We start from the raw sequence: 24,879 nt of genomic DNA, 5'->3' as shown, positions 1-24,879 counted from the left end.
GTTTCAATTTGAAGATTAGCTTTCAGGTCCACAGGACAAAAGGTGTACACGAAATGTGCTCTGCATTTTTTTAAATAGTTCTTTTTATTAGTACCATTAAGTCAGAATACACCATGTAAATGTTACAACTATTACTACAGATAAGGCATATAGGAGGTCTTTTACTAAGCCATTGTAGTGTTTTTAACTTGCAGTAGAAAAAAAGCTGGCGGTAAAAGTTGAGAAGCCCATAGGAATATAATAGGTGTCTTGGCGTTTACTGCCAGCTGATTACTGCAGCTTAGTAAAAGATCTCCATAAAGAGAAGGCCTGAATAAAAGCTGTTAAAACTCTTTCCCTCACTTTCACCTACCACAGACCCCATTAAGGCAAAATTGTGTTAACCAATGTGGCCGACCAAATTTCAGTTTCAGCACTTGAATCGACCCAAAATCTGGGTTCATGTTTCTGCTGAAAATGCACCCCAGGCCTACTTTAGGAAGTCCTCATCTACTGGCCTCTGCGGGGGGGCAAACAAGCCCCACTCGTTCCTTCCCCATGCGCTGCTCCAATGGAAATGGCTGCCAAGACTGCAATGGACGGTCCCTGCAGCCACTTTGTGGTTGGAACCAGTCTCACAAGGCTGCCATGGGAAGTCTCGGCAGCCATTTCCATTGCAGCAGTGCACAGGGCCGGTTGATATTGTGTATCTGGATTTTCAAAAGGCGTTTGACAAAGTACCGCATGAAAGACTCCAGAGGAAATTGGAAAGTCATGGGATAGGAGGTAGTGTTCTATTGTGAATTAAAAACTGGTTAAAACACAGAAAACAGAGAGTAGGGCTAAATGGTCAGTATTCTCAATGGAGAAGGGTAGTTAGTGGGGTTCCCCAGGGGTCTGTGCTGGGACTGCTGCTTTTTAACATATTTATAAATGACCTAGAGATGGGAGTAACTAGTGAGATAATTAAATTTGCTGATAACACAGTTATTCAAAGTCGTTACATTGTGGGAGGATTGTGAAAAATTACAAGAGGACCTTACGAGACTGGGAGACTGGGCATCTAAATGGCAGATGACGTTTAATGTGAGCAAGTGCAAAGTGATGCATGTGGGAAAGAGGAACCCGAATTATAGCTACGTCATGCAAGGTTCCACGTTAGGAGTCACAGACCAAGAAAGGGATCTGGGTGTCGTCGTTGATGATATGTTGAAACCTGCTCAGTGTGCTGCTGCGGCTAAGAAAGCAAATAGAATGTTAGGTATTATTAGGAAAGGAATTGAAAACAAAATGAGGATGTTATAATGCCTTTGTATCGCTCCATGGTGCAACCGCATCTCGAATATTGTGTTCAATTCTGATCGCCGCATCTCAAAAAAGATATAATGGAATTAGAAAAGGTACAGAGAAGGGTGATGAAAATGATAAAGGGGATGGGATGACTTCCCTATGAGGAAAGGCTAAAACGGCTAGGGCTCTTCAGCTTGGAGAAAAGGCGGCTGAGGGGAGATATGACAGAGGTCTATAAAATAATGAGTGGAGTTGAATGGGTAGATGTGAAGCATGTTTACGCTTTCCAAAAATACTAGGACTAGGGGACATGCGATGAAGCTACAATGTAGTAAATTTAAAACAAATTGGAGAAAATGTTTCTTCACTCAACATGTAATTAAATTCTGGAATTCATTGCCAGAGAATGTGGTAAGGGCGGTTAGCTTAGCGGAGTTTAAAAAAGGTTTGTACAGCTTCCTAAAGGCAAAGTCGCCCATTATTAAATGGACTTGGGGAAAATCCACTATTTCTGGAATAAGCAGTATAAAATGTTTTGTACTTTTTTGGGATCTTGCCAGGTATTTGTGACCTGGATTGGCCACTGTTGGAAACAGGATGCTGGGCTTGATGGACCTTTGGCCTTTCCCAATATGGCAATAATTATGGGCTTATGTACATGTTGGTCCTGCTCCCCCCAAAGACGGGGGCTCAAGGGGGGGCCTACCGGTGTCAGGTGGATGGGGGGGGGGGGGGGTTGGGCAGCATTCTGTTTATGGTTTTGGTTTCTACTGAAACCGAGTGGCCAATTTGTGTTGCAGATAAATTCTGGGTTCAATCGGGCTCTAATGAACAGTTCCTCATATGAAAACATATTTCACTTGGGGTAATATTATATTATATATTAAAAGCGGACCTCCTGGTTCTGCATAGCAATGAGTCCAAATATGGACTCTGTGCCGTTTTCAAAAACATGAGCAGAAGGCACAATTTTCTCTCTTAGGATGTTTATTGCAAGTCTTCATTCATGAGATATTGTAGCAGGATCATAGGTAGTTTTACCAGAGCACAGTTTCTCTCTCTCTCTCTACAGTATATAAATGCCATTCCCTTATGTTAAAATTTTCTCCAGAAAATATAATTTATGAGGGTTGAATCTATGCAAGTTTCAGCAAAAGCTCACCATTCTTAAACAGAAGCACTTCTGTGGGACATCCCATAACTATCATAATAACATTTCTTAAAATTTCAGTCTAGTTTTCATTGGTTGGCTGCTGTTCCAGTATTACTAAAATCCACCACACCAGAATTCTAGCTGGCAGAGAACAGATTGATGTGAAACAAACTGCCACTCACTATTACAGGATCCTTCTAAATGAGGGTACAACTACTTTTCCCATCAATATGGGTCTCACTTTTATTCAAAAATGAATTTTAAAAAATAAGTGAAGTGTGGTAAAAATTATTTATAAGTCTCATATGCTTCGCCACTACAAATCAGCACACAAGCTACAGAAAAAAAAAAAAGAGTGAGGTACAGTCCAGAGTCAGCCTCCTCACATTCTGTGGTAAACTCTCCATAGTCTTCCACACAAGAATTTTAGAAACTAATGATTTTTATTTTGCAGAATGTTACTAGTTCCCTGCATTCCTTGTGTCTACATTATGTTTTTCTGTTGACAGAAGGGGTGCTAGAATACTCAAGGTAAAGGATGAGAAAACCTTTGCTAATGCTACTGTGGCTCTATGAAGAACGTCAGGATTTAGGCCCTTTTACTAACAGCATGATAAGTGCTGTATGTTAATTCGTTTGTTAATTGCATGTTGTGAAGGGGTGAAAATTGGGTGGGTTATAGACAGAGAATTGGCATGGACTGCAAACTGCAGTTATGGAAAGGCATTTTCTGTGCTGTTACTTGTGTAGTTGACACAGGTACACTTACCTCTCCTGGAAGGGAGGTGTAAGTGCAATTGCAATAACTGCATATAAGTAATACATGGCAAAGAACCTGTGCAGTAATGACAAGGAACATGCCTTCTACCCCCCTCCCCCAACAGCTACCGCACAGCCTTTGCACTTAGGGTGTTAAACTTACTGCACTGTGCAAAAACTAACCACACCATAGTAAAAGGGCCCTTTAGTGTTTTCACTTGCCATTTTCATAGAGAATAAAGTAAGAATTATATATAATTCCATAATGATATATCTACCAAAATCACATATGAAAATCAGCATCTATATTTCCTGTGTTGGATAATGATTTGTAAGTTATATTTATATGTTATGCTTTAACTGTAATCCACTTTGGACAATATTCTATTGGAGTTAGTGAAATAAAAATTATATAGGTTTAAGTATAGCATATGTAGTCTTGGCTTCTCTTCACCTCTGTAAGTGACATTCTCCTTGTTAGATGCTTTAAACAACTTTCGCGGATGAAGTGCAGCTTTTCTGTCTACTGCTTTATTTTGTTCTTGACTCTCAATGTCATTTTCCTCAGAATCACTTTCACTACAATTCCTGTACATGCGCTTGAGGTTAGCAGCATCTTTTATACGCATAGAAGGCCCTTGAAATTTAACAGCAACAGATTAAAATTGCTATTGCAAAAAACAGCACTTCACAGCCACATTTTATCAGTTTTCACTGTTAACATGGAATTAAAGGGGATAAACAGTTTATCCGGTATGTTTTTGTTTTAAGTGTGGCATCTATATTATAAAATTTCAGCATACAACATATTAGAACTAGGTATAAATATTTTAACACCAGTGCTATTTTAGTTATGATCACCTCACCCAAAAAACCAAAACATAAAACAGAATACCAGACCTGCTCTTATTTGCATATTTATAACATTCTTGAACTTGCTCGTTAGATATCTTTTTTTATTCTAATAGTCAATGGGGGGGGGGGGGGGAACCAAATCAACAATCACGTACCCAGACTAGGGCTAATCAATCAGCTGCATATGCACAGGATGCCTCACATAGTATATGCTGAAGACGAACTGTTAAGGGACTGCACAGGATACTTATAGGATGAGTTCAATGACCTACAAATGCATTCATTCTCCTCTCTAATTTCTCTCTATGCCCCCTCACTGGGAACTCTTTATCAGTTAAGTTACTTTTGTCTGTACCGTTCTCCACCAGACTCCTCTCCTTCCAACTTACTGAGTCATGTGCTTGGAATAGACTTTCTGAGTTGGTACATCATACTCCATCTCTGTCCTATTCAAATCCAGGCTAAAAGCCAACCTTTTTGAGGCTGCTTTTAGTTCTTAACCCCTTATCCACCTGTTCTATACACATGTTATTTTTTATGTTTCAACATTTTTTATTGAAATCAAAATTACACCGTGCAAACAGGTTATACCAATTAAAGATACATAGGTAAACTTTAGACAAGTTTTAATCATTCCCAAATGGTACTCCCTAATCCAGTATTTGTCTACCCTGAATAGATTGTAAGCTCTAACAGGGATTGTCTCTTATGTTGTCTAACTACAGGGCTGCATATATCTTGTAGCACTATAGAAGTTATTATTATTATTAGTAGTAGTAGTAGTAGTATCCCAGTGGTTCTCAGTCTCCATCTGCTGGTAGGAAAAGGCATACCCAAGCATCTGGACTGGTCTGGTGGGATAAGTAACTTTGATTCATTTCTGTGTCATCTGCAAATGTACTCATCTAACTTGTCATGTCCTTTCTAATCATATATAAATTTGTTAAAGTACCAATCCCAGTACAGATCACTGATGCACTCCACTATTTACCTTTTCCTACTAAGAAAATTGACCATTGTGTCCTAGTCTTTGTTTCCTATCAAATGCCATTTTAATTTCCGCAGGAGTCTCTTACAAGGGACTTTGAGAAGTATCTTCAGAAAATCTATATAATCACAACGTGATAGTAAATATTCACTGCAAATGTTAACAAATAAAAGCTACTTTCCTAAATAATTTACATTACCACACAAAGTAAATTCTATTTACCTACCAGACACATGAACGTCACTATCAGGTATTTTGGTCCATGGTTGTTCTTTATTCACACTAGATATGGATTCACGGGATGAAGGTGAGATTTTCTACAGAAAACATACATACATATCCAGTTAGATAATATTTCTTTTCCTTTTACTGCTGGGATCAACAACATAGTTCATTGAGTAGGAGCAACAGACAGACTGGTGGATTTGGTTTTTTTTTTAATAGATATGTGGGATAAGTACAAAAACAGTGGAGTCAATTAAACCATGGTTCCAGATTGTCTTTTTTGTTTTATATACTGATGCATTTATTTTTAGGGTTTTATTGTGTGCTGCATTTTACTGATGTACTGTACTATTATGGAGTTGTGACAAAACAGTGGGTTTCTGAGCCTATGAACTGTATTGTTTTGCTGATGACATGTATTTCTCCTGGTTGTTTTGCTGATGATATATGTTTCTCCTGGTTGGCCAGCAGATGACGATTGTTGTTGTTTTTTTTAAACCTGTACCAGAAGTGACAGTTTTCTTTTTCTCCCCAAACTGTGAGGTAATTTGTCAGTCTCAGCTAGGAAGCATCTCTGGCCTGAGGCCCTGTTCAGACTTGTGAGCAGGCAATTTTCAGGTAGTGAACAAGTGTTAGATAGTTTATTAATTCCTGTTTTACCTGTTAATTTTCCATCTGTTTTATAAGGATCACTGTTCAAATCTTGTGACAATAAACCTATTAGTTATTGGCTCTGATGTCCTGGACTGCTTGGAATCCTGGTGGTTTGTGTGGAGGGTCTGTGGGACCACTGAGAGTGTGATCCCAGTGTCCTAGAAATGACTGGGGATAATTTGAGAGCAGGAGACTCACCCAGAGGTGGTTGGGACCCAGGTACTAGTGTAGAGCACAAACGTCAGGTGCAGGCGGGCCTGAGCTGTGCTGGGGACAGACCCTCCAGGTGGCTGCAGGGTTAGTCCCAGGCAGGTGACTAGGCATTTCATCACAGGTGTATTTTATTATGCGATATTGACTGCTGTGGGTCAAACTTGAATAGTGATATAAAGTTATCACATCTATGCTGTCAATATTGAAAATGGTCTTTCACCAGGATAGCAAAAGAAGGTGGGAATGACCAATGCAGTGAGCCAGGATAAATAACCAAGTCCTTTATTACACATGCAGCAGTGCTTGCTTGAAGATAAAACACCAAACAAGATCAATAAAATCAACTGTTTGAAGATGGACATAACATAGCCCGAGTTTCGGCTAACACGCCTTCATCAGGAGTCCAGTCTCTCAACAAGCAATGAATGCATTAACGAATGTCAAAAATAACTGTATACGTTACATGGAGCACTTACAGCTTAATTGCCACTAGGTAATTGCAGCAATGATGTAGGCAAAGAGGTTACATGGCTTTCACTGAGATAAGCCACATTGAGCCTGCAAATAGATGGGAAAATGTGGGATACAAATGTAACAAACAAATAAACAAATAAATAAATACTCACACAGGTTTCCACTTGCTTTTCTACCTATTTACAAGACTTTGCTGCAACTTACACACACAGCAAATAGAAAATGTTCTCTGAAGTTTATTTTACTATTTTGAATACAGATTCACAGGCTACTGACTAGCAGTCACCTTCCTCACTGCAATTTATCTTTAGACGGTGCTGTTCGCCGCCACCATCTTGACTTTCTTTCACCTCAAGCTATCCTTGGATCCACTTCAATCTGGCTTTCGTCCTCTATATTCAACTGAAAGAGACCTTGTCAAAGTCTCCAATGTTCTGTTCCTGGCCAAATCCAAAGGTCTCTATTCTAGCTTCATCTTTCTCATAAGTACATAAGTATTGCCATATTGGGACAGAACGAAGGTCCATCAAGCCCAGCATCCTGTTTCCAACATTGGCCAATCCAGGTCACAAGTACATGGCAAGATCCCAAGAAAGTACAATACATTTTATGCTGTTTATTTTAGAAATAAGCAATGGATTTTCCCCAAGTCATTTTAATAATGGTCTACGGACTTTTCATTTAGGAAGCCATCCAAACCTTTTAAAAACCCCGCTAAGCTAACTGCTTTTACTACATTCTCTAGCAACGAATTCCAGAGTTTAATTACAAGTTGAATGAAGAAAATTATTTTCCAATTTGTTTTAAATTTACTACTTTGTAGCTTTATTGTGTGCCCCCTAGTCCTAGTATTTTTGGAAATAGTAAGCAATCGATTCACATCTACCCGTTCCACTCATTATTTTATAGACCTCTATCTTATCTCCCCTCCCCTTTTCTCTAAGCTGAAGAGCCCTAGCTACTTTAGCCTTTCCTCATAGGGAAGTCATCCCATCCCCTTTATCATTTTCATCACCCTTCTATGTACCTTTTCTAATTCCACTATATCTTTTTTGAGATGCGGTGACTAGAATTGGAGATTTGAGAAAAGACGGCTGAGGGGAGATATGATAGAGGTCTATAAAATAATGATTGGAGTGGAACGGGTAGACGTGAATCGTTTGTTTACTCTTTCCAAAAATACTAGGACTAGGGAGCATGCGATGAAGCTACAAAGTAGTAAATTTAAAACGAATCAGAGAAACTTTTCCTTCACTCAACATGTAATTAAGCTCTGGAATTTGTTGCTAGAGAATGTGGTAAAGGCAGCTAGCTTAGCAGGGTTTAAAAAAGATTTGGATAGCTTCCTAAAGGAAAAGTCCATAGACCATTATTAAAATGACTTGGGGAAAATCCACTGCTTATTTCCGGGATAAGAAGCATAAAATGTATTGAACGTTTTGGGGATCTTGCTAGGTATTTGTGACCTGGATTGGCCACTATTGGAAACAGGATGCTGGGCTTGATGGACCTTTGGTCTGTCCCAGTGTGGCAATACTTATGTACTTAGAACTGAACACATTATTTGAGGTGCAGTCGCACCATGGAGTGATACAAAGGCATTATAATGTCCTCATTTTTGTTTTTCATTCCTTTCCTAATAATACCTAACATTCTATTTGCTTTCTTAGCCGCCACTGCACACTGAGTAGAGGGTTTCAATGTATCAGCAACTATGATGCTTAGATTCCTTTCTTGGTTGGTGACTCCTAATGTGGAATCTTGCATTATGTAGCTATAATTCAGGTTCCTCTTTCCCACATGCATCACTTTGCACTTGCTAACATTAAACGTTATCTGCCATTTAGAAGACCAGTCTCCCAGTCTTGTAAGGTCCTGTTGTAATTCTTCACAATCCTCTTGCGATTTAACTTTGAATAACTCTGTGTCATAAGGAAATGTAATTACCTCACTAGGTACTCCCATCTCTAGATTATTTATAAATATGTTAAAAAGCAGTGGTGCTAGCACAGACTCCTAGGGAACCCTATTATCTACCCTTCTCCATTTAGAATACTGACCATTTAACTGTACTCTCTGTTTTCTATCTTTTAACCAGTTTTTAATCCACAATAACACACTACCTCCTATCCCATGACTCTCCAATTTTTTCTGGAGTCTTTCATTGGGTATTTTGTCAAACGCCTTTTGAAAATCCAGATATACAATATCGACTGGCTCGCCTTTATCCACATGTTTGTTCATCCCTTCAAAGATATGTAATAGATTGACGAGGCAAGATTTCCCTTCACTAAATTCTTTGTCTCATTAATCCATGCTTTTGAATATGCTCTGGAATTTTGTTCTTTTTAATAGTCTCTACCGTTTTGCCCGGCACCAACATCAGGCTCACCACTTTTAATTTCCCAATCTCCTCTGGAATCTTTTTTAAAAATCGGCGTTACATTGGCCACCCTCCAATCTTCCAGTACCATGCTTGATTTTAAAGACAAATTACATATTAATAACAATAGTTCCGCAAGTTTATTTTTCAATTCTATCAGTACTCTGGGATGAACACCATTCGGTCCAGATTGGCTACTCTTCAATTTGTCAAATTGAGCCATTACATCCTCCAGATTTATACATACTTCATTCAGTTTTCTCTGACTCGTCAGCTTTGAATACCATTTCTGGCACCGGTATCTCTCCCAAATCTTCCTCGGTGAAGACTGAAGCAAAGAATTAATTTAATCTCTTGACTATGGCTTTGTCTTCCCTTATTGCCCCTTTTACCCTTCGGTCATCTAGTGGTCCAACCGATTCTGCTGCGGTCTGGTAGGAACTGCCTGTAAACTGAGAGGATGTGAGTTCTAAGTCCTAGTCCAAGAGGACTACGGACAGCCGATGAACCACTGATGTCTTCACTGCAACTACTACTACTATTTAACATTTCTATAGCGCTACAAGGCATACGCAGCACTGTACACCATAAAAACCGCCGTTCCCTGGGAGTTGAGCCCCCAGGTGCAGGCAGCCAGCGGGACTTGTCACCACCAGGGAAGGAATACAAAAGAGATGTGCAGGTCAGGCAGATCACCAGTGGCCAAGGCAGGACAGAAAGAGAAAGTCGCTGAGCACAACAGGCAAGAACCCAAGTCACAGAATAGGCCTTCGGTCACAGAAGCAGGTCTCACAGTAGCAGTCTGGTCACAGAAGAAGAACTCACAGTAGAGAAGCTCCGGTTACAGAAGCAGGACTCACAGTAGCAGTGACGTTCTAGTCACAGAAGCAGGAACTCACAGTAGAGGGACTCTGGTTTCAGTAGCAGGAACACTGGAACAGCTCAGCATAAGAATGCTGGCAAAGACCAATGGAGAGAGACAGTCCTCCCAAGTGCAGAGCGCTGCTGAAGCCCCGAAAGCTCTGAGCAACTGGAATTAAAAAGGACACGCGAGGAAGTTAGGAATCGTGGATGTGGGGAACGCCGCCGGCAGGATGTGCAGAGGTAGAGGCCATAGCCCAGAAATGCACCACAGGAGCTACACCACGCCGAACCTCACACGCGGGAACACAAAGTTTCCTTCCACTGCCAGACCCCCCCTGCCAATACGCCCCCCTGAAGCACTTCCAGGTAAGGGGCGCAACAGATTCTTTTGCCAGCTTCTTGCTTTTAATATACTTAAAAAAATTTTACCATGTGTTTTTGCCTCCAATGCAATCTTTTTTTCAAAGTCCCTCTTTGTTTTCCTTATCAGCGTTTTGCATTTGACTTGACATTCCTTATGCTGCTTTTGACACTGCTGATCACCACCTGCTCCTTGATATGCTGTGCTCACTTGGTTTTGGGGGCTCTGTTCTTTCTTGGCTTTCTTCTTATCTCTCCCATCGTACTTTTAGTGTATGCTCTGGTGGATCCTCCTCCTCCACTTCTATCCAGATATCAGTTGATGTACCTCAGGGCTCTGTCTTGGGACCTTTTCTTTTCTCCATCTATACTTATTCCCTTGGTGCTCTGATCTCCTCCTATGGTTTTCAGTATCACCTTTATGCTGATGACTCCAGACCTACCTTTTCACACCAGAAATTTCAGCAGGAATCCAGGCCCAAGCCTCAGTCTGCCTGTCTGACACTACAGCCTGGATATCTCACCGTCATCTGAAACTAAACATAGCCGACTGAGCTTTTTATCGTTCCCCCTAAACCCACTTCTCCTATTTCCCCATTCTCTATCTATGTGAATAACACTCTCATCTTCCCTGTCTCATCAGCTCATAACCTTGGGGTAATCTGACTCCTCCCTCAATTTCTCTGCACATATCCAACAGACTACTAAAACCTGTCGTTTCTTTCTCTATAATATCACCAAAATTCATCCCTTCCTTTCTGAACACACTACCAAAACCCTTATCCACACTCTTATCACCTCATGCTTAGACTACTGCAACTTGCTTCTCACAGGTCTCCCACTAAGCCACCTCTCTCCCCTTCAATCTGTTCAAAATTCTGCTGCACGACTTATATTCCACCACTGCCACTATACTCATATTAACCCTCTCTTCAAGTCACTTCATTGGCTCCCTATCTGTTTATGCATATAATTCAAACTTCTCTTACTGACTTACAAGTGCATTCACTCTGTAGCTCCTCAGTATCTCTCCACTCTTATCTCTTCCTGTATTCCTCCCTGGGAACTCCCTTCATTGGGTAGATCTCTCTTATCTATACCCTTCACCCCCACTGCCAATTCCAGACTGCATTCCTTTTATCCTACTGTACCGTATGCCTGGAATAGTCTTGCCGAGTCAGTACGTTAAGCTCCAGCTCTGTCCATATTCAAATCTAGGCTAAAAGCCTGCCTTTTTGAGGCTGTTTTTAACTCCTAACGTCTATTCACTTGTTCAGTACCCATGCCCGTTTTATCATTTCTACCATAAGTAATTCCCTTGTCCCTTATTTGTCTTGCTTGTCTTGATTAGATTTTAAGCTCTGTCGCACAGGGACTGTCTCTTACATGTTTAGTGGACAGTGCTGCATACATCTAGTAGTGCTATAGAAATGATTAGTAGTAGTAGTAAAATATAATTAAAGTTAGTTGATGCTTTAAAAATACCAAGAAGCTATGCTTTTTGTAGTTGCCGTTAACAAAGTATGAAATATACACGAGGGTGGTAGTTTTTCCCTCTGTGGACCTTGCAGGATTGTCAAGACTAAAAAGGAAAAATTAGGTCTTACCTGCTAATTTGCTTTCCTCTACAAAACTATTGGCTCTCAGGGAACTGCACAGGCTAGATTTAGGTTCACTCAGAAGTTCTCAGTCTCCCCCTGCTGGTAGGTGTGCATAACCCATCCGTGTGGACTGGTATAAGAAATATGTATATACTTTCACTTTAAAAATTATCTCAGAAAAAGTACCCATCCATATTTACACCTGCTACGCTGTGCAGATACTTTTTATGAGTTAAATTATGGGCATCTCTCTGAAAATGTACACATACCCACAAAGAAAGTGTGCATATGTCATTCTCAACTCCACCCTGGAATGCCTTGCCTTACAGTGTAAAGTATGCATAAAATGATACTACATGGCCAAAGAGGGAGTCTAAGCATGCCATCAGGGCAACCTTCATATTTAGCCATACATCTGTGAGATTAAGGATGCCAGCCTGTCCCAAAAAAAAATTCAGATTACATAAGAGTCCTCTCTTGGAACAACCTTCCCCTCCTCAACGGATCATCCTCCAGCTCCAATAAATCCTTTAAAACAACAAGAACGGAAGATGTACAGAAAGACCAAACTAAAATCATAAATGTAAAAAAGCCAAATTCATTTATTAAGACCCTACACGGTCTGTGTTTCGGCCAGAGAGGCCTTCTTCAGGGGTCTATGGATTGGCATATATAGATATTCTTCCAAAGGTTCACTCAAATTAAGACAAATCTGCTGATGCTGTCCAAACGATGCATGAACCCTGTCTTAATTTGAGTGAACCTTTGGAAGAATATCTATATATGCCAATCCATAGACCCCTGAAGAAGGCCTCTCTGGCCGAAACACGGACCGTGTAGGGTCTTAATAAATGAATTTGGCTTTTTTACATTTATGATTTTAGTTTGGTCTTTCTGTACATCTTCCGTTCTTGTTGTTTTTTGTTTTTTTACGGGAGATTTGGACTCTCTTTGTCGTTGTTGTCCAATAAATCCTTTGCCAGCTCCCTCCTGGAATGTAACAGAATGGAAATCATTCACTTCTTTTTTCCAAAATCTTACTCTCTGAAGACACAAGTTGTAAGTGAGAACTGGAACACATCTGGCAACCAAATCAGACCTGGAACAGAAGGCTCTTTGCCTTTGTCAATGGCAATGGGACTGTCCCCTTCAGCCTTACGAAATCCATGTATCAAGGTTGCCTGGGCCAGTCTGGAGCCACCAACACTACCAGTTCTGGATAAACCTCTGTTCTCTGGATCAGTTTGCCTGCCTATTAGAGACCATGGAAGAAAACTATCCCATGACCACTGGCTGTACCACAATATCTATTTCTGATGAGTTCTGCTCTCTACTGCAGCTGAAAAATCTGCGGAGCTCAGCATTCTTGCATGTCATCATCGTCCAGGATCTGAGTCCCCAAGCTCCGACAGCCTTGACCACCATCTTCCCCTCTCTAGGGTCCAGCGTGCTTTTGCTTAGAAGTTGGCCTATACATTGTCTACCCCAGTGGCATGACTGCCAAAAGAACCACCAGGCACTTTTCTACACAAAACAGAAGCAGCTTCACTTCTGCTACATGCAGACTCCTTGCTCTGCCTTAGTGATTCATCTACGCCACTGCTATTCTATTGTCAGACAAAACTTATACCTGGAGGAAGGAAAAAACAGGTGGAGAATTGAACAAATGGTCTTGCACCAGAGTGTACCTGTTGATTAATTTCTTATCCAAATGTTAGGGGTCCTTTTGTTTTTTTAACCTTACAATCCCTTAGTTTTCCAACAGCAAAAGGTATTCACTACAAGTGTATTTTTAATGGCTCTTTGTCTTTTCAAATGAGTAGAGTCTGGCCCTAGCCAAATTAGACTACAGACCTCATAACTCTTTTTGGAAGCCTTTAAAGATTTTTCTATTGAACTTGAGGAACTCTAGAGCATCTAGTATGTTTTAGATTAAATAAAGCAAATAACAGAGTATAATGTAAATTCCCAACAATATTACGTTGGCTCTTTTATTATAACTCACCTTGGACAGATTGACATTAGATTGGTTATAAATGAACAGAACAACCCATGCCAACTCCTACAGGAAGGAAATCACCTGAGCTATAAGACCTTGCTCTTCTCAGAGGATTTTCTTCAGATAAACCAGCTGTCCAAATATGGGAGTACTAATGCCCCCTGCTTCCATAGCGCTTTTCCTATACTCTTTTCTGTTCTTCTTTTTTATACCACTGCCTCCTCTGTCTTTCCTGGTGTGCCTGTTTTCTTTCCTATTTAATATTGGAGTTCTTTTCACTTTTCTTTTGAAATTTTACACTGTACACTGCTCTGTACTGCACTGTCAGCTAGAGCAGTCTAGCAAGTTTTAATAAACTATAGACTATTACTACCTTGGAAAAGGTTCTGAGTGCGGTGGCAAGAATTGAAGGAACACGCTTGAAAGTGGCTATGCTCTCCTGAATGGGGATATGTAAAGACTCCATAAGGTCCAGGGATGTTATTAGAAACGCTCTTTGGTTGACCGTTACAATCACTGACAGCAATCTCTCCATCTAAAACTGCAGGACTCTCAATGCCTTGTTGACTTGCTTCAGATCTAAGATGAGATAAAACATGCTGTCCTTTTGGGACCCACAAAATTAAATGAGTACCTATACAGGGACAAATGCTTCTAAAACGTTTAGCTTCTCTGTTTGGACTTAATTTGTCACGGCCTTTTGCAGGGACCAGCAGTGGGACTCCATAATGGCACCAGAAAGGGGCTGTGCTAAATTGAAGAAATATCCCTCATAAAAAAAACCCAATCACCTATTGCTCCAAGGTGATTTGGGCCTATCTTTGGCAAAAATGCCTGAAACACTTGCCTACTGGAAAGACCAAAAAACATACATCCAAATCCTCATTGTGCACTATGGGCACCACTGGTGCCTAAAATAGTCCAATCTTGGCCTTCACTGTGACCACATTAAACAGGCTGTCCCTTGGAGAGGACACTGGTTCATTGAAACATTGACTTCTTTATCAGACAATACTTTGAAATTCCTGAAGATACCCTCTCACCCTGGTAAAAAAGCCAACTCCTGAAGCCTAATACTCCAGTGCCTAGAAACCTTGGACTCCCCAAGATCCTTTTCTATCTTCTCCAAACAGCAGCCTACCCTTAAAGGGTAGCTTGCTGAGTTATCTCTTCGATCTACATACGCTGACCAGTTACTAAGCCATAGCAGGTGGTACACCATCACTACTATGGCCATGTTTTTTGCCCATACCTGAATTAAGTCATGTAAGACATCCAACAAGAACACAGAGCCTGATTCCAGGCACACTGCCTCTCAGAGACCATCCAAGAATGCTGACAGCCCCCCCTCTGACAACTGTTGAGTTCATAAGACATATGCATGGGCCACAAAGCTGCCAAAGATGGTGGCTTGCAAGGCTAGCAAGGACACCTCAAAAGATTGTTTCAATAGGATCTCATTCTACTAGTCCTGTGGATCTTTAAAAGCACAGAGTCTCTTTCTACCAGAATGGTCACCTTCTTGGACACAGCAGCCAACAAAGCATCTACACTGGGTAGATAAAACCTCTTTTTTTCCCCACAGAAAAAGAACATAACCTAACCATTGATCTGCCCATTTTCAGCCCACATTCATTCCATTCTACTGTGATCGTATCCTTGATCACTTGGAGAATAGGAAAGGCCTTGGTTGATTTCCCAATCACTTCAAGAAAAAATCTTTTAACTCACTACCAGCTGCCAAGTGCTCCTCTGAAATCTTCATCACCATCAATACCTGTGAGATTAAGGATGCTAACTCCTGAATGCAAAATCTGGATGATAGTTGGATCCTCTCCCAGTGGAACCTCCCTGTCCTTAAGGGGACTGAACTCCAGCTCCACTAAGTCCTCCACCAGCACCCTCTGTGGAACCAGTGAGACCAATTCCTCCTACGGCCCATCATTCTCAAAATCCTCTATGGACATCAGCCTAGGCTTCTCTGAAGCTGAAACACCTTCTCTGGTCAGCCCCTTCATGGCTAGATACTTCCCAGGGGCCCTGTCAGGACCTTTGCAAGATAGGCAGTTTGATGCATGAGAAACAAAAACTCAGATGAAGCCCCCAAACAAGGTACATGATCCTTTTCTGCTTCTCTGAAAACACTGGTCCCTTCAGACCCAGTGGGGCTCAAACCTGGAGGCTCCTTTATACCATCATGCTCTGCTGCCACTTAATCTAAAATGGTGTTCTTTCCTGCCAAAACTTGTAAACACTGTGGCCCCATCCATACTGCAGACACTGGTGCTTCTATTAACCTTGTTCTCTTCTGGACTGCTGCTTTACAAGAGCAGCACTAGTTGCTAGTCCCAACACTGCAGCAGAAACTGCTACAGGCTGCACAGTACTTGCTTTGCTTGTGCTCCCATGAGGTGAACAGTTCCCACCCGCTGAAGTCTCTAGCAATCACAAGACAACCCTTCCCTCTACCAATGCAATAGACCAAGTCAAGAGCCAACTTCAGTTCTAGCGCTACTAGGCTGCCTGTCACTGCCCAACAATGACTTTGTTCACTCTCTCTTTAAAGAATTTCTTTTATTTTTTGAAAGGTTTATATAGGTCAGCACTCCAGGAAAACAACCTCTGACCGCCTCTCAAATGTTGGGGAGGCAGACAGAAGGTACTGCAGCTACCACCCTCCCCAAGAACGTTCAGAGTGTTGAACAAAAGCATAAAAATGTTGAATAAAAGTATTAAAAATTGAAGTGGAATGCTTCAAAGAACAGCAGAGCTAGCTGGTTCAACACTAAATCTCCTGGGACATGATGGGGCCCACATCCATCAGCCAAAGGCAGGCTCCAGAAAGTCTGTGGGCTAAATAGGGGGGTAATAGAAAGCAGATGTTCTGCACATGATTAACAGTTTGTGGTATTCAGAGACTTGCACAGGAATGTTGTATGAGAGAATTAGTCAGAGGCCCGGTATAAAACTAGAGGGAACAAAGAAATAAGTAAGCATTTTGAATTTCTCTTTGTCTGTCTATAGCATTGCTTTAAGCACTCTGATTTCTCTCTCTGCTGTACATTGCTTTGTTTTTAAGCATTCATTCTGACTCCTTAGCTTTAAGCATGCTAATATCTTTGCTGTATATTGCTTGTGTAGATATGATTTGAGTACAGAAATGCTTCCTGACTATCCCAATTAAGGGTAATCAGTAGAATTGTAAATAAACTGTTATATTAAATATGAAATTCGTCTAGTCTTCTCTTCAAAGTGGCGAGCCAGCCAGGAGTACAATTAGGCCGCACACGGAAAAGAGAAGGCGAGACGAATAACAAATTAAGTGTTTGTTGTTAACGAAGTTTTTTACAGGATTTTGAGAGAGCAAGCGTTGTTTACGCCTGATTACTGTGCTCCACTGATGTGGGATTGATCAAACTACTGACGTGGACATACAGGTGACAACTCCTGGGCTTGCTAAAAAGAGAAATAAGAAGACGCGTAAGTAAGCTTACATTGTGGACTTATTAGTAGTATATTTGTTTAGCTTTGTAGTTTTCTGTTTTGTATATTTTCTTGGTTTAGGTGCAGTAGTATATTTTTGTAGGTTGTGGCTTTATAGGAGAAATTGTAATAGTCAGAATAAAATGAAAGGAAAAGGGGCAGATAAGAAAGAAAAGCCTCCTGTATATGCTATGTATTTAGATTTAGATAGTTCAAAAAAATGCACCCCTTTGCAGCATGTCATAGAATTATTCCCATTAGAAAAAAAACAGATTGAAAAAATACATGAGAAATGGGTTAAATATGAAGGAAAAGATTCTGTTTTGAGCTGGTCTCAGGATGGATCATTTGATCGTCCAAAATTATTATCTCTCCTGAGCTATTTACAAGAAAATAAAAATAAAACTAGGCAGAAGAAAAGCTTAGAGAAGCATCTTACAATTTGGAATTTATTTTCTGTAGCAGCAGATCTCTTTCATGCTGATGTAGATAGGATACAAAAAGAGGCAGAAAGAAATAATCCCCCGTCATATGAATCTAGCAGGGACACGTTGTGCCCCCTAAGGGCGACTGATAAAATGAAGGAATTAAAGTCAAAGCGCTCTGTGCCATGCGCTGGGTATTCGGCTCTTGATGACCCCCCCAGTGAGTCAGAAAGTGAAAAGGGAGGGGATAATGAGGACAGTGATGTGGGGACTAGGGAACAGAAAAAGGAAAAAAAACGGGTGAGACAGAAAGAAAAAGGAAAATCTAGTGCAGAATCAGGCACTTACCCTGATTTGAAAACCCTAATTACATCAGAACAATATGATCTGGCAACACAATTTGAAATTGAGGGACGGCTTCGGCTATGTACCGAGTCACCCCCTGAACCTTCCCTTAGAGTAGATCCTCAGACACCCACGTTTAAAATCAGGGAAACACCGCCCAAATTGACACCCAGACCGTCAAAGGCAATTTTTAAGGAAACCCATGTAGCTGCAGAACTTGTGAGATTGGATAAAACTAAATATGGGGCAGAATGGTGGGGAGTTACTAAGAACCTGTTGGAAGTTAAAGATCTCCTTTTCCCCTGTGATAAGGGAGGACCTACCTCACATGAGGACGTACAGAGTTTGACAAAAGTAATAAATAAATATTGCCCCAAGGCGGGAAGCCTGGGCTTTATTAAAGCAGGGCTGGAGTACTGGGACGATTGGTTTTACAAAATGAAACAGGCTGAAGAAGAGGTGGAAGAGGAAGGTAAACAGGAGATTTGCAGTGCTTTAGATAGTAGTGCTTTACACATGCCAGTTATGACGCGCTTGGACGCAGCTGGCAATCGAATACAACATTACAAACCATACACCCCCGTAGATGTTACAACTTTAGTTGCAAAAATTCCCAGTATAGTGAAAGGAGCTCGTATGTGGTTAGATGGGATAGAACAGGCAACTGCAGGGACTCAATTGACTATTGGAGATTTTAAAGCTTTATGTGCAGCATCGGGTATCAGTATTTCTCAACTGGCAGTGCAGTGTGGATATCAGCGTCTGCTGTTACATACTGCAGATGGGGATGTATATGCAGGGAATGTTAAGGCTGCTCTTTCTGCAGCTCTGCATGTAATGTATCCAACCCCGATTGATTTTTCAGCCATAACGGCAAATAAGTGGGACCCTAAAACTGATTTTTCGGCACATTTGACAAAATGTATAAATTTGTATAAGGCTCAAACAGGGCAAGATGCAGATGTGGATCATAATGTAGCAGTATTTTTACACCTATTTATGTCCACACTGCCTGATAATATGCGTAAGAATTTAGATGCTGTTATTGCCCTGTCCTCAAAGCCGTGGCCAGAAATAAGAGAGACATTGATGCATTTTAGTAATGTGCATCGTAAACTGATAGAGACCCCACAGAAAGAACAGGCTAAATTAACTTCTAAGTTAATGACTATGCAGTTAAAGGATTTGGAAAGCAAGGAACAGGATAGAAATAAAAAACAAGAAACAATTGTAACACCCTCTGCCTCACCTCCACAGGTCATTTACTATGTACAACCGGGATATAGCCGGCCGTACCAACCAAGGGGACGAGGTATGGTTAGAGGCAGGGGTAGAGGTCGAGGGATGCAAGGATCAGGACTATCACCTAATAGAAGGGCACATGTACAATGTTGGGGATGTCAGCAATTTGGTCACTATGCTTCAGAATGTTATCAGAATGCAGGAATGCCCCAAGTACAAATGCAGACACAGCAAGGATTGATGCCACAAGTAATAGGGATGCCTGTGAGTGCCCCGCAGACTGCAATACAGCAGCCAGCGACGCAATCACAGGGACCAAGAGCGGCAGTACAGAGACAGGGTACTGTAAATGCTTTTCCAACTTGGCAGAATATTCCAGATCAATGCTATTGACTGGAAGCAGACCAGTGTCAGGAAGAGGGAATGATTTTCAGATTAGACACAAGGGAACCCTTTATTACATTGACAATTGGCAAATATGGAACTCCTGTGAGATTTTTGATAGATACAGGGGCGAGTACTTCTGTGTTGTGTGTAAAACCACTAGGAGTTAAGCTTTCAAATCAGTATAGAACAACAGTGGGATTTACGGGGATAGAACAAAGAAAAAGGCTAACAGAACCGATTCTGGTGCGCTTGGAATGCCAACCGCACGGTTCAAGGGAGGCTGTGGTACCCTTCTTAGTGGCACCTGATTGCCCAGTAAATTTGTGTGGTAGAGACTTATTGTCTCAATTAGGATTGTGTTTAGATTTTGGAAATAAAGAAATACCAAGTTTGCTCACCATGGTTCAACAGTTGAATAATGAAAATAAAGTAAGGGTTATGGAAGAATTACCACAACATATTTGGAGTACAAGTGATTCACCATATGGACTAGCTGTAAATGCAAAACCCCATAAGATAGAATTAATAGAAGGGGCAAAGGGGCCGAAGCAAGACCCTTACCCCATACGACCTAAATTAGTATCCAAAACCCTGGAGCACATTGATAAATTATTGAAATGTGGTATTATTGAACCTTCAGTATCCCCGTATAATACCCCATTGTTTCCAGTCCCAAAAGGGGAAAACAATGTAAGGATAGTACATGATTTAAGAGAGCTAAATGAGGTTACAAAAAATCAATTTCCGATTTGTGCAAATCCTGCTACACTTTTGCACACTCAGAATATATATGCATATAACACTGTTATTGACTTGTCTAATGCATTCTTTTCAATACCTCTTCACCCAGAGTCTAGGGATTTGACGTCATTTATAGTACAGAATGAGGCATACAGGTGGACTAGGATGCCTCAAGGCTTTACTGATAGTCCATCGGTATTCTCAAAACAACTAATGATGGATTTAAAGGATTTCAGGAGTCAATTGCCTGACACGGTGTCATTGTTTGTCTATGTAGATGATATTCTACTGTCTGCTGAGACTGAAGCAGAATGCCTAGAATGGACTAGAAAATTATTTTTGTTATTAGGAGAGCTAGGATATAAATGTAACAAGGAGAAATGTATTGTAGCTCAGTCTACTGTCACCTTTTTAGGACAAAATGTTTCAGCAGAACATAAGGTCATTATACCGGAAGTTATATCTATTTTAAATGAGACTCCGGTACCGCAAACAGTTACCCAGTTACGTGCTGTTTTGGGAATGTTAAATTACTGCAGACAATGGATACCAAATTATACACAAAAAGTAATGAGACTTTATAAACATTTGAAACTGCCCGCAGCCACACCAAAGAATACACTAATTGTATTGGAAGAACAGGATAAGATGGTATTGGCTAAGATTGTGAGGGATTTATTATCCCCAGGACCGTTAGCAGTAATAGATATCCAATCACCTGTGCATCTATGGGTAAAAGACATGGGAAACAGTTGGGCAGCTATGATTAATCAAAATAATGAAGTAAATGCACCAGTAGCTTTTTTGTCAGGCTCTTTTAATCATGTGGAAAAGGGAATGAAAGAGGTACCAAAGTTACTGACAGCTATAGTGGCTGCAGTAGGTAAATGGAGAGCACAAATGCCTTTTGTTCCTATTGTAATACATACCAACCACACGATTAAAACGCTGTTGAGCCCTAGCCAGACGGCATTGACAGCCACTAGATTTGGAAAATATCAAGCAGTACTTTTAGGACAAGATATAAGAATAATACCATTAACTAAAGAACAGAGAAATAAAATAGATCTGCTTTTTCCTGTCAATTTGGAGGGTGAGATTGATACTATAGAAATTCCTACATTTCACTGTCTTACTTTTGAACCCTTATCTGATGGATTAATATGGTTTACAGATGGAGCTTGTGAAAGGACTGTTGCAGGCTTTGCCTGCGTGCAGGTAGATGAGAATCTAAGAAAGATAATGCAAGTACAATATAAAACCCCTCCTGATCATACTGCACAGCATGCTGAACTTTTAGCCGTTATTACGGCCTTACAACACACTGATATGACTCAAAATGTCACTATATATACTGATAGTGGTTACATTGCAAGTTCACTACAGTATCATATATTAAAATGGCAGCGTAGGGGGATGATAACCAGTGCAGGTAAAAATTTACAACATTACACATATTGGAAATTGCTGTTTGAAATTTTGGCAAGAAGGGAACGTGAAGGTAGAAAAACTGCAGTTGTGTGGACCCCGGCCCACACTGAAAAGCCAACTTTTGAGGCACTAGGTAATGCAATGGCTGATGCAGCAGCAACGGAGGTGGTTAAGCAAAGTGAAAAGATTTTGTATAATACTAGACAGACACAGGAAGGGCCACTTACGAATGTAGATAAGATTGAAATGTGGCAGCCAGAGGGACAGGAAAGTGAAAAATGGTTGAAGAGAGGATGTATGAAGTTGGGAAGTGAATGGTTTAATGAGGAAGAAGGATTACCTTGCATGCCAATGAGCCAGGCGATTAAGGTATTGGCTGAGTGGCATGCAACCATGCATTGGAATAAAGATACAATGAAACAACAGTTTGAGCAAAGATTTTGGACTTTAAAAATTGATAACTTGATTCAACAGGTTGTGCAGAATTGCATGGTATGTAATATTAACATACCTAAACGAGGTCCTAAAATATCACCTGGGACACTTCCAATACCAGAAGGCCCAGCAAAAGAATGGTATATTGACTTCACTGATATGATTATTCCAGTGCAGGGAAAAAGGTATTTGTTAGTTTGGGTGGATGCTTTTTCAAGGTGGGTAGAAGCATTTCCATGTAAAAGGGAGACAGCACATGAAGTGGTACAATGCCTGGTAACTCATATTATGCCAAGACATGGGTGTCCATCTAGAATAATTTCTGATAACGGGACACATTTTAATAACAGTGTTTTGAAAGAAATGGCAACGATTATGGGTTTAACACACAGAAAGGTATCAGTGTATCGCCCCACCTCCAATGGTTTGGTGGAACGCTACAATGGCATTTTAAAAACAAAATTGAGAGTCTTACTAAAATCTCTCAATAAAGAAATGGTGGGAAAATTATATACCTGGCTTGATTTGTTACCATTAGCTTTGATGGTTATAAGGGCCCAACCTAATGGGCGTACTAAATTGACCCCATTCCAAATTCAGACAGGACGTCATTTCTTCCCGATGCAGACAGCAAGTACTGATAATACAACTCAGTACTGGCAAAAATTACAACCAATGCTAAATTTGACCAGTGACATGATTCGTACAAATGTATCACATCAGGTAGGGAATAATGATGTTTGTGCTTTTAAAGTAGGTGACCTAGTACTGCGAAAGAACTTTACACATAAAACATGGAAGGATCCTGTGTATGTAGGGCCTTTTGCTATCACGGCCCTTACTCAGACCTCTGCCCGTCTGGAAGGTCATACTTCTTGGATACACTTATCAGATATTCGACGAACTAATAATATTGAAATGGACAAAGAATAAACAAACATGTCCCGAAACATGATGGTATTGGGATGTTGTTGTTTGTTAATGGACAATGAACACATATGATAATAGACTTGTTACAGTGGCCAAGATGTTGAATTTGACTGATTGTATCATATGTGCCCATATCCTTGTCCTTGCCAACTATGATATATGGGACTACAATGATAAAACCATGACTGTGATCCCAATAATACCTGTGTAAGAGATGATGAAAACCTTCATTGGACAAATGAGACTATTTATAAGCAAGCCTTGCTTATGGACAAGTACCCACAGACATCATGTTGGTGTCTGATTAATAGTATGACAACTGAACACATTCCCCCGATAAAGTGCACTTACACGCAGAATGTTGTAACAACTGTTAATGAATGTTATGCTTTTAATTTGTGTAATTTTTAATGCCACATCAGCTAATGAAAAGTAAGAATGAATGACAGTGTACTTCCCTTTGATGAAGCTCACTGTCCTATAAATTATATACCTCAAGAAATATGTACCCTAGTACAATTGAATCTGTTTAATGTTGTATAACATGTATTAGCATGTTTGCAAAAATGTGCCAGGATGCTTTTAAAATGATAACTGAAAAAGAATGAATAGAACTTTAATATGTCAGCCAAAAATATTGAAAAAGCGTGCAGAAACTGAATGCCACAAACAAGGGGGGAGGAGATTTAGAAGGGAGGTAAGGAAACAACAGACTGGAGCTGAAACAGATGTTTGAGGCCTGAAACAATTAGTCCTCAAAAGGGAGGATTTGTTGAACAAAAGCATAAAAATGTTGAATAAAAGTATTAAAAATTGAAGTGGAATGCTTCAAAGAACAGCAGAGCTAGCTGGTTCAACACTAAATCTCCTGGGACATGATGGGGCCCACATCCATCAGCCAAAGGCAGGCTCCAGAAAGTCTGTGGGCTAAATAGGGGGGTAATAGAAAGCAGATGTTCTGCACATGATTAACAGTTTGTGGTATTCAGAGACTTGCACAGGAATGTTGTATGAGAGAATTAGTCAGAGGCCCGGTATAAAACTAGAGGGAACAAAGAAATAAGTAAGCATTTTGAATTTCTCTTTGTCTGTCTATAGCATTGCTTTAAGCACTCTGATTTCTCTCTCTGCTGTACATTGCTTTGTTTTTAAGCATTCATTCTGACTCCTTAGCTTTAAGCATGCTAATATCTTTGCTGTATATTGCTTGTGTAGATATGATTTGAGTACAGAAATGCTTCCTGACTATCCCAATTAAGGGTAATCAGTAGAATTGTAAATAAACTGTTATATTAAATATGAAATTCGTCTAGTCTTCTCTTCAAGAGGGAATGGGGAGACCAGTCACCATTTGGTTAGAATCAATTGGCTATGTGGACTAGCATCATCTAATCTTAGCCATCTCTTTTTTTAACCCTCCTCTCCTCCTTGGACCAAGAACTATCCCAAGCGACGATCCAATCTAGGTACCAAAAAGTGTCCTAAGGCCAGATCCAGAATGTACAGACACCCCAACTACCCTGTGCTGGAGACTGAGAAATACTGGTTACACAGGTCTCTATATATGATAATGTCATCAAATCAGTTTTCATCTACTGATAGAAGATAAATTCACATGACTGGGCTGGTCTGGAGGGACAACAAATAAATGCCTTTATAAAAC

At 40.5% G+C, this 24,879-nt stretch overlaps 1 protein-coding gene across 1 annotated transcript in view; it reads right to left on the bottom strand.

The window, feature by feature from the left end:
• Positions 1-24,879, bottom strand: part of SYCP2 (synaptonemal complex protein 2) — a 244,855-nt gene that overhangs the window by 25,423 nt on the left and 194,553 nt on the right. The window contains 2 exon segments of the mRNA XM_030213454.1: positions 3,636-3,818; positions 5,251-5,341. Of these exon segments, the coding sequence (XP_030069314.1) occupies positions 3,636-3,818; positions 5,251-5,341 (274 nt within the window).

Source organism: Microcaecilia unicolor, chromosome 8 (assembly GCF_901765095.1).
Source record: "Microcaecilia unicolor chromosome 8, aMicUni1.1, whole genome shotgun sequence".
Taxonomy (NCBI): domain Eukaryota; kingdom Metazoa; phylum Chordata; class Amphibia; order Gymnophiona; family Siphonopidae; genus Microcaecilia; species Microcaecilia unicolor.
This window is presented reverse-complemented; position numbering and strand designations above follow the sequence as displayed.